We start from the raw sequence: 17,956 nt of genomic DNA, 5'->3' as shown, positions 1-17,956 counted from the left end.
AAAGTTATGAGTTTTATTCTTGCATTCCCACTCACAGCAAATGTATTCTTATTTGTAGTTGGGGATGGCCACGTATAAGAAAAAATTCCCTAGACCCTAACGGGATGGGGCTTAGAGTTGTAGGAGTTAGCATCCTGCCGGACAGAGGAGATTTCAGGCAATACCAAATAGACTGTTAGTCCAGCAAGTCCGCTTCACTAGAGAAGAGCAATCAGAGCTCCAAAGATAATGAGTCTGCGTAATTTTTCCCAGTTCCATGACACAGATGATTGCCCATGCCTGACTCTCATCTCATAACAAAAGATGTGCATATATTCAGCACCAGCATTAGGAAAAGAAAATGTGCAAACCCTTCAAGGCTGCCATCTGTGGTTCTGTGCTATATAAAGAGCGCCCTCAAAATGACAATGACAGTGTACATTAGAACACAGACTCTTGGTCTGTCTTGCTAATTTCCCATCCAAATCTCACCGTCGTATATAAAGAGCACCCTCAAAATGACAATGACAGTGTACATTAGAACACAGACTCTTGGTCTGTCTTGCTAATTTCCCATCCAAATCTCACCGTCATATCACAGACAAATAGCTATCATAGAATCTTTGAGATCATCTAGCCCTACGGCATGATTTCACGATTGAACAACACTGAGTTCCAGGCAGGAGAAAGAGTTCTTTCTAAGTCACACAACCAGGGGACAGGTGAGCTGTTTTCTCTGCTTCATTTACACAGACAGTGAAAACCCCAGTAAGTGATATTGTTGGACCTTGTACCTGTATAACCCTAGCAGACTGCTTTCGTGTACTTTCCTCAGAGACCACCTTGTGAGGTAGCACAGGCAGACGCTTCTGCTCCCACAGCATAAGGAGAGAGACTGAGGTGCAGAGAGGTGAAATGATGTGTGAGGACATCGGAGGATTTGTAGCTGAGTCAGGTTTTCTGATCCTGGGTCCAGTGCTCTTTTTGTTGCGTGTGCTTTGAAATTGGAGAAGCTGGTCTACAAGAAACATTTTGTCGTTCCCACCTCTCCCCCATCCCCGCCCCCCAAATGTGTGGTGTGTTAAAATATTAACACCTGTTCCTTATCTCACACTGGACCATTTTCACAGATCTGGAGATTTCTCATTCTGGGCTGAGGGAGAGAAACATGGCAAAACCTCCGTGTCCTCGGCTGTAAATAAAATGAGGCCCCCCGAGATGCCTCCTGCGGTCAAGAGGCCATGAATCCATGAAACTCTTACAGCTGCATCCTTGCCTTCTCTTCTTTACCAGACCTTTGCCCATAGTCTCTTTCTTCTTTCAATCTCTCTCCCTCTCTCTCTCTTTCTCACACACATTGGACCATTTCACACGGCCTCTGGTCCTAGTACATCCCTAGCTTGACTTCCTGCTCATGTCCCTTGTACTCTGTGTGATTTGACTGTCTTTTTGTCACCCCCACACCTCAGTCATAGCTTCTTGTCCACTCTGTTTTCTCTGGGCCCCCTTGTCCAGCTCACAGGCCTTGGAAGGTAAGGGTCTGGAAAGAAACCTACCTCTCCCAGGCCTGAGTTCTCATTTCTCTCCTCTACAAACAGCAGCCTTCTGGGCACCGAGGCCCAGGAAAGCCTCTTCTTTCAAGGTCAGTTTTACTCCCACAGGACGTTGTTCAAACATTTCTTCTGGGCTGATTGTGGAAGCTCATTTGGGGAACATAAAACCTCAGAAGTCTCCAGACACGGCTCCTAAAAGCTGCTGCTCTTGGATAGAGGAAAAGGTTGCAGATATCTCTGAGACTCTAGTCAAGAGACATTGTGTCAGCAAATGACAACCCTTTGGCCAAATAATAGGCAAAGAAGTTTAAGGCCTTCTAATAGAGTGAGAATGGTGAGTGAACTGTATACTCAATCACAAATCAGCTATTTCAAACAGTCATAACTTCTTCAACATACTTATCAGAGAATTCAGGGCCTGGTGACCAGCCCTGATCGCTGGCCCCTGCCCACAGAGAAGATCTACCACTAGGCATATGGCAACCATGTAAGAATCGTTGCTTTCACATCACTCTTTACTTCCATCTCTTAGAAAATTGATCATATACTGAATTGTTAGAACAAAGCACTTTAATGTCAACTGCCATAAAATTGTCAAGTAAATATGCCAATGTAGTGTCACATTATGAAAGGCACTCCCTAGGTTTGAGCAGTAACAACCTGAATAACTGTACATGGCATGACTAGACAATCTGTTTCTTCATAATGACTTTAAGGCAGTCATGGGAGGTTCCGATAGGTGGTCAGTTTCTTTGTCAAGTAGTACATAGGAAAATCAAGTGTAGCTGTTGTATCCTGCTCCCTAATGCCTTGTGCTGACTGCCAGCTTTAGTACCCAAGCCAAAGGGCGACAGTCACAAGCCTGATAAGTGAAGGTTTCCAAGGGGAAAGGGGCACCTTACTGGGTACTGCAAGACGAAGCCATCTTAAGGGGTGAGCCTGCCTCAAGAGGTTGGCCAATCTGCTTCCCATTTGGAGATGAGTCTTAGAGACCCCAAGTCCTTAAGGTCACTTATTGCTCAAACCAAGGCTGATCCTGCTCTGTAGTGAGAAGTAAGGCTGGGCAGGGAACGGAGCAGCTCCACATCTCTGCACATCAAGGGGTTAAATGATGGGAGGCAGTCTGAGGAAACCCCTTGGGCATTTGTTTCTGTGTATGTGAGCGTATTTGTGCAGGTCTGTGTGGGATCATGTGTGGGAGTATGAATGTGTGGGAATGAGGGGAGCGTGCGGGTGTGAAGGTGTGTGTGTTGAGGAGTGGGTCAGGATCAAGATGCCTCCAGGCTGTCAAAGGGAGCAGCCTTCTGTGGGGGCGCCCCAAGGAAATGCCCCAGACTCCATTCCATTCCAGACCCTTCAATATGACTGAGTTCTCTAATCTGTCCCTGAAATCACTGAGCCCCAAATCAGCTACTGCCAGAAGGTCTGGCACCAGTTCTGAGGTCAGACTTGAGCAGTAAGTGCCCTGGGAAGAGAAAGTTCAGAGCTTTCTGCTCTTCAATAGACCCTACTTTCCACAAACACCGAGAATTTGAATGAACTTTCAAAGTAGCATATATATATCTATCGAGGATCCGGAGGAACATCTAGGCCCCCAAAAAGTTAAGAGAGATGAAATAAAATTAGAGCTTATTCTTCATTGTGGTAAAAGGTTTGATTGGGCAGGTTGAAACTAGTTAACACTGGAATATCTGGACAGCAGTGTATTAGTTGACCCCACACATTATAACTAACTAGTCTCCATCGACAGCTTGACTTCATTTGTCACATGGTCTCCAGGAGCTTAGAGAGGCTTAAAAAAAGATCCACGTTGTATCTACCTAAGAGTTAAAACTCAATTCACAAGCAAGAGAGTGGGAGAATGATGGAATAAGCAGACACTTCTAGCTTCTTCCAAGTGAGTGGGATGGCTTTGATATTATGCTTTAAGTGAGTTCTAAGAATATTAGACACATCTGTAAGTACAAAAACACAAAGCTAAATATAAGGGTTTTTTTTAATATATTAATCACCTTTTTTTTACTCATGAGACTGAAGTTAATTTACCAATTCAGTCCTGATTAGGTAGCCTCTAAGGTCCATGGGAATGAAAACTAAAGCAAAAAGCAGAAACCAAAGCGAAAAGACCATCATTTCATTCATTAACATTTTACTCTTCATCTCTATCCAAATGTGCTCAAGGAAACTCATGATAATCACTGATGCATCCTGTAAAAATAGAGGAAAACCAAGATTTCAGAAAGGAAATGATTGTATTGAGAATCAGGGCTAACGCAGTTACTAGAAGTGAGCTTTACATATGACTTTTAGCTTCTAGCAAGGAGATAAACAGGACCAATGTTAGAGTTCTCAATTTCTGATTAAAAAAAAGTAATACACACCTTTGTCAAGAAGGACACAGCACAACATTCCAGGGCAAGCTGATTTGATTGTGTGGATGCTTGAATGCAATTTCCTTCTTGTCCTGTTATGATTAGTGAAGATAGCATGGATTTAATGCAATTCTTTGGAATTCAGTCACACGGCTTCCTCTGGCTTTCGATTCTGAAATTCCACAAAATGCTTTGCCAATAGTCAAATCCATCCCATCTGCCCGATTCATTTCGGAGTAAGCGGAGACTCTGGAGGAGGTCCGAGTGTCCTCTTTCCCTCTTCACTCTTGCTACTCAGTTTACTTAGGTCATCGCAGGGCACCTAAGAATAGCAGAAATCCAAAGGGATTAAGTTTCCCTTGCCTTCCAGAAGGAATGTTGCAAAAAGGGCAGGAAAAACCTATCAAGATCATTGCTCAAAATATAGACCCCATGACTCCTCAAGCTAATCAGTCACTTCAGGCCACAGATGAAAGCTGACCATCGAATCCTGGGACCTCTCTGGCCTTCTCTGTGTGGCCTGAGCTTCCGCCAGCTCTGGCAGTCTTCAAGACGGATCGTCCAGAGAAGAAAATCTATTGGAGATGTGATCGGCATCTCTCTGTCCAGGAATCTTGCTTTTCTTAGAGCGGGACCTTCCAGCCACCTATGAGTTCAGGCCTAATCCATTCCATGGCACAGATTTTAGAAGTAACTGTTTTGTGAGGCCAAAAAATATATAACTGAGATATTGGCAAGGTGGGGATCAGATCCTGGGACCATGTCCATATCCACAGCCACATCCATTAACATCAAGGACACTTCCAGGTGGTGACAACCCTGATTCCTCAAGCCAATCAAATTTTTTGTTTTGTTTTTATTAGAAAAGTCATGGGTTTACAGAAAAATCATGCATAAAATACAGGGTTCACATATACAACCCTATTATTAACACCTTGCATAAGTGTAGTACATTTGTTAATTTGATGAAAGCACATCTTAATAATCGTACTACTAACAATAGCTCATGGTTTACTTAGGGCTCACTGTGTTGTGCAGTTCCATAGATTTTAAAAATATTTATTCTAGTAACTTATTTATAGCCTAAAATTTCCCCCTTTTAACTTTTTCAAATACGTAATTCAGTGCTATTAATTGCATTCACAATGTTGCGCTACCATCATCAACATCCATTACCAAAACTTTTCTATTGTCCTAAATAGAGATTTGTACATTTAAAGCCTTAACTCCTTATTCCCTACACACACCTTGTCCCCTGCTAACCTATATTCTAGCTTCTGACTCTATGAGTTTGTTTATTCTAATGATTTAATATCAGTGAGATCATAAAATATTTGCCCTTTTATGTCTGGTTTATTTCATTCAACATAATGTCCTCAAGGTTTATCCATGTTATCACATATATCAGAACTTCTTTCTTCTTTATAGCTGAATAATATTCCATTGTGTTTAAGCACATTTTGCTTATCTTCATCACTTGATGGACATTTGGGTTGCTTCCATCTTTGGGCAATTGTGAGTAATGCTGCTATGAACACTGCTGTACAAATACTTGTTCAAGCCGCTGCTTTCAAGTTTTTGAGGATATTGACCTAGAAGTGGGATTGCTGTATCATGTGGTAATTCTATATTTAACTTTCTGAGGAACTGCCAAACTGTCTTCCAGAGAAGCTGTACCATTTTACATTCCTACCGGCATTAAATGAATGTTCCTATTTCTCCATATCCTCTCCAACACTTATAATTTCCCATTTTTAAAAAATAGTACCCATTCTAGGGGATGTGTAATAATAGTTCATTGTGGTTTTGATTTGTATTTCCTTAATGGCTAATGATGTTGAGCAGCTTTTCATATTCCTTTTGGATGTTTGATATATCTTTGGAGAAATGTCTACTCAAATCTTTTGCCCACTTGGAAATTTGGTTGTTTGTCTTTTGAGTTAAAGGATTTCTTTTTATATTCTGGATAATAAACCTTTGTCAGCTATGCAGTTTCCAAATATTCTGTCCCATTGTGTAGGTTGTCATTTTACTCTCATGATAAAGTTCTCTAATGCACAAAATTTTTTAATTCTGATGAGGTCCCATTTATCTATTTTTTCTTTTCTAGCTTGTGCTTTGGGTATAAAGTCTAAGAAACTATCATCTAACACAAGATTCTGGAAATATTTCACTGTGTTTTCTTCTAGGAGTTTTGTGGTTTTCGCTTTTATATTTAGGTCTTTGATACATTTTGAATTGACTTATGTTTATAGTATGAGATAGGGATCCATCTGTATTCTGTTGCAAATGGAGATACATGTTTCCCACCATCATTTGTTGAAGAGGCTGTTCTTTCCCAATTAAGTGGTCTTTGCCGTCTTGCCAAAAATCAGTTGGCCATAAATGTAGGGTTGATTTCTGAGCTCCCAATTTAATTACACTGGTCTGTATGTCTGTCCTTGTGCCAGCACAATGCTGTTTTGATTACTCTGGCTTTGTAATATGTTTAGGATTGGGACATGTGTGTCTTCAAACTTCATTCTTCTTTTTCAAGATTGTTTTGGCTATTCAGGACCCCTTAACCTTCCCCCCACCCCAGAGAAAATATACATTCCTGCCCTTTTTGGGGATAAAACATTCATAAAAGGCAAAAATGCAACAGGCATCTATAGATATTAGCAGCGTTACAAATACTGCATTTCCTTAATGCTTAATTTGAAATGAAACATAAAGCAAGAGTACAGTTAAGTATAATACATAGAAGGGACTTCATTGTCAGATCTATATTGAAATAATAGCAAGATATGTTCCCATGAAATATTTAACAGTATTTTCCTATGGTATAACCAAGAGATGTACACATACAATGGTTACATCAAAATGCAAATATGAACACATCTGCACTTTCTTTTGTCCCTCTGCAGCCAACCTAATGAACAAGTTCTGGTGTATACCGCTCAGAGGTGCTTTAACAATTCCATGTCAAAGATGCTTCTTTTCTATTAACAAAAAGATCTTTATATCCGTGAATTCAATAGCTCTACTTTTTTTCCACACATGGGCAGACTCCGGGAACAGAACCTGGGTCTCTAGCATGGCAGGTGAATATTCTGCCACTGAGTCACCGTTGTACCACCCACTAGCCCTACTTTTTGTCATACTGCTGTCACCTCGAGATATCTAAAAAGCTTAGATGTTGTGAAATACAAATTAATTTTATCTGCAATAAACATATTTTTCTATATGGGCATTTTAGTTATTGTTGCGCATTAAAGGTCAAATTCTGATGTGCAAAGTATATGAAAAATAGAGGTAAAAAGATAGTCCCTATAGAAATACCCTTGTGTTAGTTTATAGGAAGGCCTGTCCTCTGGAAGTGACCTTTGCTAATCCACCTCTTGGAGCGAGACCTATTTCTGTATTTAGTCATCGCATTGGTGGGAGAGGAAGGAAAGGAAAGTCAAAGAGAATGGGCTCTTTGCTAGTGTCTCTAAATGTAGAAGACAGTTTTATATTATAACCATAGTTTTATGTGCATTTTCGTAAAGGACCCCTTAACCTTTCGTGTCATTTTTAAAATTTTCTTTCTTAGAAAAGTTGTAGGTTTACAGAATACTAATGCATTAAAAATCCCATACAACCCCCTATTATTAACACTTTGCATTGGTGTGGACCATTTGTTACCATTGATGAAAGCACATTTTTATAATTGTTCTACTAACTTTAGGCCATGGTTCAATTTAGGGCTCACTGTGAAGTGAACGTCCATGTTTTTAAATGAATATATGTATACATTTAAGTATAAATATTTCTGTTGCCATATGTGCAATGTAATACTTCCCCTTTTAATCGCATTCAGATATATATTTTAGTGCTTTAGTTATGTTCACGATGTTGTGCTACCATCACCACGATCCATTACCAAAATGCTTCAAATAGGAGCTCTGCACATTTTAAGCCTCAGCTTCCCTTTCTTATCCCCACCCTGTCCGCTGCTAATCTTTGTTGTAGATTCTGACTGTATGAGTTCTCTTATACTAACTATTTCAAATCAGTGAGAGCATACAATAATTGTCATTTTGTGTCTGACTCAACAGAATGTCTCAAGGTTCATCCATGTTGTCACAGGCATCAGGGCTTCATTCCTTTTAACAGCTGAATAATATACCATCATATATATATATCATATATATATATATGTATCACATTTTATTTATCCATACGTTGGCTGATGGACACCTGGATTGCTTCCATCTTCTGGCAATTATGAATGATGCCACTATGAACATTGGTGTGCATAAAACTGTTTGAGTCCTTGCTGTCAATTCTTTGGGCTATATACTGAGTAGTGGAATTGCAGGGTCATATGGGAGTTATATATTAGCTGTCTGAGGAACCACCAAACTGTCTTCCACAGTGACTGCACCATTTTATATTCCCACCAGCTTATGTGTGAATGTTCCTACTTCTTCATATCCTCTCCAACACTTACTATTTTCCATTTTTAATAGCAGCTGTTCTATTATATGCATATGAAATCCCATATAAATTTTATGATTGACTCTTCTATTTCTGCAAAGGAGGTTATTGGCATTTTTATTAGGATTATGTTGAATCTTCAAATAGCTTTGGGCAGAACTGATCTCTTAACAATATTTAGTCTTCCAATTCATGAACACAGAATGTCCTTCTAGTTAATTAAGTCTTCTTTAATTTATTTTAGCAATGTTTTATAGTGTTCTGTGTACAAGCCCTTTACATCCTTGGTTAAATTTATTTCTAGATATTTGATTTTTTTAGGTTTTCTTGTAAAGGAAATTGCTTTCTTGATTTCTTCTTCCAATTGTTTGTGACTAGTGTATAGAAACACAATTGATTTTGGAGTGTTGATCTTGGCTTCCACCACTTTGCTGAATTTATTTATTAGCTCCAGGAGCTTTATTGTGGGTCCTTTCTTTTTTTTTTTTTTCAGGATTTTCTGCATATATGACCATATTATCTGCAAATAGGAAAAGTTCTACATCTCCCTTTACAATTTGGATGCCTTTTATTTCTTTTTGTTGCCTAATTTCTCTGTCAAGAATTCCAGTACAGTGTTGAATAACAGCGGTGACAGTGGACAGCTTTGTCTTGTTCTTGATCTTAGAGGAAAAGCTTTCAATCTTTCACCAGTTAGGTGTGCTGTTAGCTGTGGGTGTTTCTTATATGCTTTTGTCACTTTGAGGAAGTTTGCTTCTTATTCCTTGTTTTCTAAGTGTTTTTGTCAAGAATGCCTTCTTTTCTTTGCATCAGTTGAGATTATCATTTGGTTTTTATTTCTTCATTCTGTTAAGGTGGTGTATTGCATCAACTGATTTTCTTATGTTGAACCACACTTGCAGATCTGGGATAAATCCCACTTGATCATGGTGTTTTAATGTGCTCTCGAATTGGTTTGCTAGTATTTTATTGAGGATTTTTGCGTCTATATTCATAAGATGGATTGGTGTATAATTTTATTTTCTTGTGATATCTTTATCTGGTCAAATCAATCCAGTTTTATGAAACAGGGAGGGACAAGAACTGGGCCCTAGAGCAGGGGTCCATGGACACCTGAAATTGTGCCTAATATTTTGTACATGTGCATAAGAGTATTTTCTGAGAAAGGACCCAAAAATTTCCCCTGATTCTCAAAGGGGTCAAAGATCTCCCAAGAGGTTAAAAACCATAGTCCTCAAGAATTTCAGCTTGAAAAGACCTTTGTGAGAAGTAGTTCAATCTCCCATTTTACAATTCAGGAATCCGAGGCCCAAAGAGATGCAACAACTATCTCAGGATCACACACAGTTCATGAGTGGCAGACCTGAACCTAAAAGATTCCTTTCTCTTATCTCTTGGTGATGTCAAAAGAGGTTTCTAAAGAAAGAAAAAGCATACATGCTCTTCAGCGAAATGATCGCCCAATTCCTTACGGAAAAACATTTTCTAGAACAGTGCTGTCCAACAGAAATATAACATTAGTCATTTATGCAATTTAAAAACTTCTAGTAGTCACAAGTAGAATGAAAAAGAAATGTGAAATTCATTTTAATAATATATTTAAATTAACCTAAAATAGTATACTCTCAAAAGGTAATCATTATAAAAAATTGAGATATTTTACATACTTTTATTCATGCTAAATCTTCCAAAGCCAGAGTGTGCTTTACACTTATAGCACATCTCAATTTGGACAAACTCTATCCTAAGTGCCCAATGGCCAAATGTGAATTGTGGATGCTATATTGGGCATGGATTATGCTCCTATCCCCCAGCAAGTAATTACATGTATCTCTTTATTTGATTCCACAATTCCTCTTAGGAGCCGGGTGGTGTCTCCAGTCATAGATGTGATTGACTGGAAGACTTTACAGTATTACCCCTCCAAGGACCTGCAGCGCGGGGTGTTGGACTGGAAGCTGGATTTCCACTGGGAACCTTTGCCGGAGCATGAAAGGAAGGCCCTCCAGTCTCCCATCAGCCCTATCAGGTGTGGCCCCATCACCCAGCCTGCTTTTCCTTTGCCTACTTTGCTTTTTCTTTGCAGCCAGGCTGCCTGGGTTCTAATCCTCGCTCCTACCAGTTTCCTGACATGCTACTTAATCTGTGCCTCAGTTTCTTCACCAATAACTTAGGGATAATAATAGTACTTACCTTAAAGGCTAAGTGAAAATTACCCTTTGTGAAGATTGCATGAGTAATATATGAAAAGCTTTTGCACAGTGCCAGGCACTCAGCTACGGGTGTTGCTACTATTATTGTTATGTTAGCAGAGTCCAGTGCTTCTCCAGATAACTTCAAGGGATGCCCCTTTTCGGAAAGTGAAAGAACCTGGGCTGGGATCTTGACCCAGCTTTCACTCGCCAGGTAACATTCAAAATTCCCTGACCTCAGGTCCCTTCTTGGTAAAAAGGAAGACCTTGAGCAGGTGAACACTGAAAATACTTAACTCTCAAAATATTTTATGGGTGTCATCTCACATGTTTGGCTTTTGGACAACTATTCTGTATAAGGAGATGTTCTAGTTCTCTTCTATTATATAACAAACTACCCCAAACTTCATGGTATAAAACAGCCACCATTTTATCAAGCTCTCAGTTTCTGAAATGGCCCAGAGGGGTTTGTTGTGTTTGCTCCATAGTGTCGAGGGCACTAGCAGGGAAAAATCTGAATGGCTGGGAATGACTCCACACCTGGGTTGAACTCCTCTGGAAGCTGACTTTCCCTCATGTCTGATGGTAGATGCTGGCTGTTGGCTGGGACCTCAACTGAGGCTTTGCTGGCAATCTCTTCACTGTCCTCTTCAAGAGGTCTCTTCACAGGGGTTCATTGGGGCTTTCTAGAGCATTACACTGAACCTGAGAGCAGGTATCCCAGGAGAGCCCTCTATAGGAGAAGTATCTGAGGATGGGGTACAAAGGCCCATCTCTTTCATAAAATATTATGAAAATATTTCAGGGGTTAGGTGAAATAAATACAAGCATCCTTGTTTTGTCCTAGTCTTGAAATTAAAGGCATTGAAGTCCTTTTGAGCCCAATGTCCACTCTCTTAGCTCTGGAGCTTCCAGGTGATCACAAAGGAAGAGATTTGGGCTACCAGGGAAAAAGAAGAAGCCAAGACATCAATGAGATCTTTGCAGCACCATGAAGCTCTCTTCCCTAAAATTGCCAGTTCCTTCTCTCTCTCTTCCCTGGAATTGCAAGTTCCTTCTATCTCCTGGGGGATATGTATCAATCAGTTCTCAAAAGCTGCTCCCTCCTATGGCCTCTGCTGAGGGGCCAGTGGGCAGGTCTCTCTACCACCCAGAGGAAACCAAACCATCGCCTAACTCAAAAGAGCAAATCCATTGATTTGCCAGAGATCACAAAAAATAAAAATGAAAAGAATGAAAAAAAAAACTGGTAAGCCCCAAGCCTCCCAACCTTGCTGTGGGTTCTGACCTGCAGTTTCTTACCATCTTCTGTGTCTAGGAGCCCTGTGGTGCCGGGTGGGGTTGTGGCTATGGACAGACATTACTTCCAAAACACTGGAGCGTATGACCCTCTCATGTCGCTGCAAGGTGGCGAAAACCTTGAACTGTCTCTCAAGGTATGTCCTGGAGCAAAGGAGGACAACAGGTGGGTTCTCTGGGGAAGTGTGTGTGGTCAAAGCTTGGAGGCAGCCATTCAAAATGTTGCGGATCAGTAATAAGGTGGTGGGAAAATTCTGAATTCATTACAGTATGGTGTCTCCAACTTCCCTTTTCTCCCATTTCCCATCTCTCACATGCCCTACCTTGATTTCACTCCCAGCCTCCCTCTTTCACAACTCGACCATCAATTCCAGCTTGTGGGAAAGGATACATTATCAGCCACTTATTCTCCATTCATGGTGCCTTAGTTTCTTGATGGTTTTTTCATTTCACTCGTAGACCAAAAGGTATACAGTTTTGTGTACTAAGCAATGAAATCCAAACAACTTAATAAGCATTTGTCCTAGCAACTAGTACCTATTGAGCATTTCAAGACATCTTTGACCTTGGAAATCAGACACCACCACTCTCATTTCCTGTTCCACACCGATGTTCGCATGTACTTGCTTTTTATCACAGTAACCTCTGGAAATCCAAGATGGCGGAGACGTACCTCATCAAAAGGGCAGCAGTCTAATGTCGAAACCACGAATTACCTTGAACTTGTAGTTTGTGCAGCATCCAACAGATGTTGAGTTTCTCTCAAAAATTTAAAATATTCCTTGGCATTCTTTCGAGTTTGCTGTAGCACCCTGGAGTACCTTGGCACAGTTTGGGAAGCCCAGCCCGGGCGTATTTCAGTTCTCGTGCTGCCTACCCTAAGAATGTTTTCATTTTAATTTCACCCTTAAATATGGAATAGAAGGCTTTCTGCCAAATGATTCCAGGAATTTGGGAAGTAGGTGGGAGAGTGAATGGAGAGCAGGGAGAACCTTCTTGAAGTGGTAGAGACTACACATAAGGAAAGCTTGTTCCGATCTCTACCACAAATAGCTTTTGAGGCATTGCAGCAGACTTCACTAGTGTTTACTAATTCCCTGGCTGCTGGGAACATATTTTTTCCCTGAGGAAGCATCCTCTGATGGATAGGGGTGCTAATTCACATGCTGTATCTCCCAAGCACTAAGATTGGTGCACGTGTTCCAAGGGGGGTGTATTCCTGTAAGCATGTGAATGTGACCCCCTACCCCACCCTATGGGCCCTGTCCCAGGGCAGCTAGCCCCATTTTTTGCCTCTCCACTGCTCAGAATTCCCAGATCTGGAAATTCTACTCCACCCTGAGGACTATAATTATCTCTACCATTTTGTGCTCATGATTTCTTGTGCATGCTGCCAGCCCCTTGCATACGGGGCCCCTTGCTTCCCACCATTTTGGGAGATAGAGTGGAGTGGTGCTTATTTTCTCCTTTCATGGCAGGCCTGGCTCTGTGGTGGCTCTGTGGAAATCCTTCCTTGCTCTCGGGTGGGGCACCTCTACACAAATCAGGATACCCACCTTCTTGACGTGGAGGTCACCCTGCAGAACAAAGTTCGCATTGCCGAGTCTTGGCTGGGGTCGTTCAGAGAAACCTTCTACAGGCACAGCCCAGAGGCCTTCTCCCTGAGCAAGGTAAGGAGAGAGCCCAACAGGGGCTTCTGCCTCCACCACAGGCCACCAGCTGGAGGCTGGACCAGGAAGCCTGAGCAGAAACTAGAAGCTTCCAGCTTGAGTTGCACCTTCCACCAGCTCCTCTGAACTGGCAAGGCTGCCTCTTGTCTCTCTGAGAATCTCCCAGGGGCAGCACAGCTGGTCTCAGTCTGAAACTCCCTGATGCAGTACAATCCTTCACCATGAGCCCCCAGCAGGGTTTGAGTGTGTGTGTGTGTGTGAATGATCCACAGGCCCCCCAAAGCCCTTCCATTCCAGGAGAAATGCTCAAGGCTATGAAATTATCCAAGTCATGAAACAAGCACACATATAAAATAGAAGGAGACACACACACACACACACACACACAACACACAGAGAGAAATAAAAACTTTAGACATTTAATTAAATGTCCACCAATAATGCATTGACAACTGGTCAATTACCGCTCAACTGAATTCTTACATAATGACATGTAATGCTATTTTATATGGGACATGATTTCATATTAACGTTTGCTGTGCTTTAAGTAGGGTGTCCAAAGTCAAGTCTCCAGAAACTTTGTGGTTCTCCCACCAACTCCTGACAAGCCCATGCTGCTGGGTGTTAGTGTCTTAACTGAAAGTCTCATCCCTTAAATGGAGCAACATGACTGTGCCCACAAAACAGGCCATTCCTGAGCACAGGGGGACACCCCATGGAGGAGCCCCAGTCCCTCTCTTTGCTCCCAGTCCTCAAGACTTTGCCTTCTGCCTGCCCCCAAGTACCTGCATCTTGATTCTCCAGCTACATTTCCAATAACCTCACAGCCTCAAGGTGGAAGCTCAGACCTTTTTATGCCAGATTGTCCTCAGGACCTCGTGGAAGAAACTCTAATGCCAGGGTCCTGGGGCATTGGTGCTACAGAAATAAGTGGGTTGGGCCTCCTCTGAGCTGCTAAGTTGTTGGTTTATTTGACTGGGAAAAGTGTTAAAGACACATACAACTCCCTGGGCGCAACAGTAATTCCCAAGATCTGATCAGTCTAGATCTCCCTCTTAATCCAAGTCAGTCGGTCACTTCAGTACAAAGAGTGGCATTTGCCCTTTGCTAGGATAGTAGCAGTGCTCCTGAAAGTTATTCCAAGAAGAGCTCTGAAATGAAAGGAAGATTCTCAAAAGGACTCCACTCAGTTCTCAGCTCGCATCTTTGTTCTTCTTCAAACTCCTTCTTCTCCATTTAGAGGAAGCAAAAGAATGTTCCCAACTCTGGACTCCATTCCAGAAACTGTCATCTCATGGTGAGGTCCATGAAGCCCAAGAGCAGGGTTGTCTGGGTTTGAATGTCGGTTCTTTGGCTATGAAATCTTGAAAGTTACTGACAGCTCAGTGTCTCTGCTTCCTCATTTGACAAACCTGCCTTTGGAGGTTGTTAGGATGATTAAATCAGTTAATATTTCTAAAGCTCTTTGAACAGTGCCTGGCACTAACCCCTACACGAGTGCTTGGTATCATCATCATCATCGCTGCTGCTCATAGTCAACAATGATCATAAAGGTCAACTGAGCACCTGCTTTATGCCAGGCCCTGTGTGGGTTTTTGAGGGGACATAGAGCTGGTCCGGTGCTGTTGGGCTCCTGGCAGGGGCAAAAGTAACCCTGGGATGGGCACTGCCCACAAAGATGAGAGAGATTCATCCCAGACAGGCTCACCAGGGATATTTTTCTTGAGGAACATGGTGTTTGAACTGTGGTTGATGGGTACACCTCAGATGTCCAGAGGAGGGGTTGGGGAAAGATTCTGGAGCCCTTGAGTGGCTGGCTAAAGATTTTAGACTTCATCTAGTTGGCAATGGGGAGCAAGTGACATGATCTGAGATCTACAGAGGTCCACAAAGCTTCTTCCATTTTTAATCTCTTGGCTTTCTTTTGGCTAAAGCATCTTCTTTCCATCTCCCAGATGTCAGTTTAGTATTTGCTTTTGACTTCCAGAAGACACTTGGCCAATGTTGATATGGACAACATTTATAAAGAACCTTTAAAGAAGTACTAGATGTAACATATTTCCAATGCACCAGAATAACCTTCCACAAGACAGCCTCCACTAAAACAAGATACCTTGGCTGTAGCCAGCCTAAAAAGCAATAGCATGCAAATTATTTAAAACTTCCACCTTCTCACTGCAGTTGTCTGTGCAATCAGAGATGTCTTTGAATATGCGCTTGGCTCCAGGCAATTACAGAAACTGAGGTCTGGGGTTGGATTGGCTTTTTAGAGCCTAACTAGTCCTCTTTGAGGAAATCCAGTTCGTTTCTCTAGTTGCTTAGTTAGGGGGAACTTTTAAAGTGCTTGTTTGTATTCTCCCAAGTCCTTCATTCTACTCAATAGAAAACTGGGGACCCACGAGAGAATGAGTTGCTGAGGAAAAGTAGGGAGAGAATTGGAACTGGAACTGGAACAAGAACTAGAACTAGACCTTGACTCGCACCTACACCTAGATTAGACCTAGAAACAATTCAACCTTATAGTTCAACTTCTGTCTCCAGCTCCCTGACGTCTGGGAATACTGATCCTCAAACGTAGGTACTACCCCCCTCCAACAATAGCTGGTATCTGATGAAGCAGCCGTCCTCTGTGGTTGTGTCTGAAATGGGAGGAGGCAGGGCTGTGCTTGACAGATAGAAGGGGCTCATTAAATGATTCACAGAACTATAAGCTCAAAGAGGGCAGGAACACTGTCTGTTCTGCTCACCATTGAAATGTCCGATGCCTGGTGCAATTCCATACACATAGGAGATGCTTTATAAATCTTCACCGATGGGTTGGATGGATGGTGAAGTGGAAAGATTATGAAAACTGAGGCCACATTCAACTCTATCCTTGTAGAATTTGTTGATCTTGGGCAAGTCATTTAGCCTCTTGAGAGCAACTATTTCAAGAACTGCTATGAGCATCCAATGAAATGAAAGGCTAGAAGGCATGTTGAAGAATATAAAGTAACAGATAAATACTAGATGGGCTTATTTAATAAATTCTATGGATGAGGTATCCCCCCCCCCCCCTTTATCCTTTTGGATATCTTTTTAGGTGTCCATGCTCTAATCCACAAATGCCCCCGTCTCTTCAGTTGATGACTTTCACGGGAAGAATGGTGTTCCCTAGTGGTCAGCGAGAAGACAGGTTCAGCAGAAGACTTTCTGAATCCTTTCTCTTTTGAACGTTCATCTATTAGTTCACGTTTGGAAATGTCCTATTACTTGTTTTGATTTTAAGATTTCAAGGACATCCCTGCTTACTTGAAAGTATTTGATAACATGCATTTACTTTAAGTTTAAACACTTAAAAACTAATTTAAACACTTAAAAAACTAATTTTGATCTAAGGATTTTTATGTTCCCAGCCTCCTTCTCACTTCCACCCCCCCAAATCTCTCATAGATTTTGAGACACAGAAACTCTGGGCACCCAGAAAGACAAGGTCGAGGTTTCATTTCTTGGGGGTTGTCATTCTCTTGTTTTCTCCATGGCATGGCTGTACAGAAGGGAAAGTTCAAAGTCAGAAGGCTCCTTCACTTGAGATCAAACAAGGGCTGGCAGATTCGGCAGTTTGTCTCATCCCCAAGAAAGGTGAAGGCGATAGAACTCACAGTAGGAAGTGTTTCCATTTTGATAGCCAAGTCTAACCTCAGAGAGGCACTGGGGGAGAGCTCAAAAGAAAACATCAAAAAACTTATTCTAATTTCCTTAGAAAAAAATTAGTAGATCATTTGTTTTAATGGGGAGTACATATTCTGAATGAACAGAAAATTTCTCATTCAGAGAAGTTGTTTTGAAACATTCTGTGGATAAGACTCACCAGAAAAACCGGTTAAAATGCAGATTTCAGGGCCCTGCTCCAGTGTACTGGCAGGATGGAGCCCAGGAATCTGCACTTTCATGAGTTCCTTGGGCACTTCCGAGGCCAGTGCTCAGGGGATCACTATGGGAGAAGCTGAATTAATGGGTGAGAACCTAATGCAGTGTACCTTGCTTAAAGAGCATTTCAGTATGTCAGGCCTGGATTTTATTCTTCTCAACATTCCCATCTGAGGATTAAGGGAAGAAAAAAGCAGAATCCACCAAACTTACTTCATACAGCCCTTTGGACCAGTCTCTTATCGCCAGACCACAAAGGCTATCCATTTGGGACCTCTGACAGGGACTTCCTATTACATTCCCCTTTTCTTCCTCTTCCCACCCTATGAAGTGATTATCTCATATTTTATATTTTTTGCCAGCCTCCTCCTTAGCACTTCTCTCTTTCCTCACAAAATCCAGGGTTTAGTGCTTAACTTCTGAGTAGGGTTCTTTGTATCTCATTAATGCAGCCCTCTAAAAACATGAATTTATACTAAAGTGTTAAGGACTTACCTTGACGTTCATCCCAGGACAATTGC

The 17,956-nt window shown here is 41.6% G+C and overlaps 1 protein-coding gene across 1 annotated transcript in view; it reads left to right on the top strand.

The window, feature by feature from the left end:
- Positions 1-17,956, top strand: part of GALNT15 (polypeptide N-acetylgalactosaminyltransferase 15) — a 49,862-nt gene that overhangs the window by 21,648 nt on the left and 10,258 nt on the right. The window contains exons 4-6 of the mRNA XM_077130053.1: positions 10,227-10,394; positions 11,876-11,993; positions 13,335-13,526. Of these exons, the coding sequence (XP_076986168.1) occupies positions 10,227-10,394; positions 11,876-11,993; positions 13,335-13,526 (478 nt within the window). The remainder of the gene's footprint in view (positions 1-10,226; positions 10,395-11,875; positions 11,994-13,334; positions 13,527-17,956) is intronic.

Source organism: Tamandua tetradactyla, chromosome 15 (genome assembly GCF_023851605.1).
Source record: "Tamandua tetradactyla isolate mTamTet1 chromosome 15, mTamTet1.pri, whole genome shotgun sequence".
NCBI lineage: Eukaryota > Metazoa > Chordata > Mammalia > Pilosa > Myrmecophagidae > Tamandua > Tamandua tetradactyla.
The sequence above is the reverse complement of the archived record's forward strand: the minus strand, read 5'-3'. Positions and strand labels throughout refer to the sequence as shown.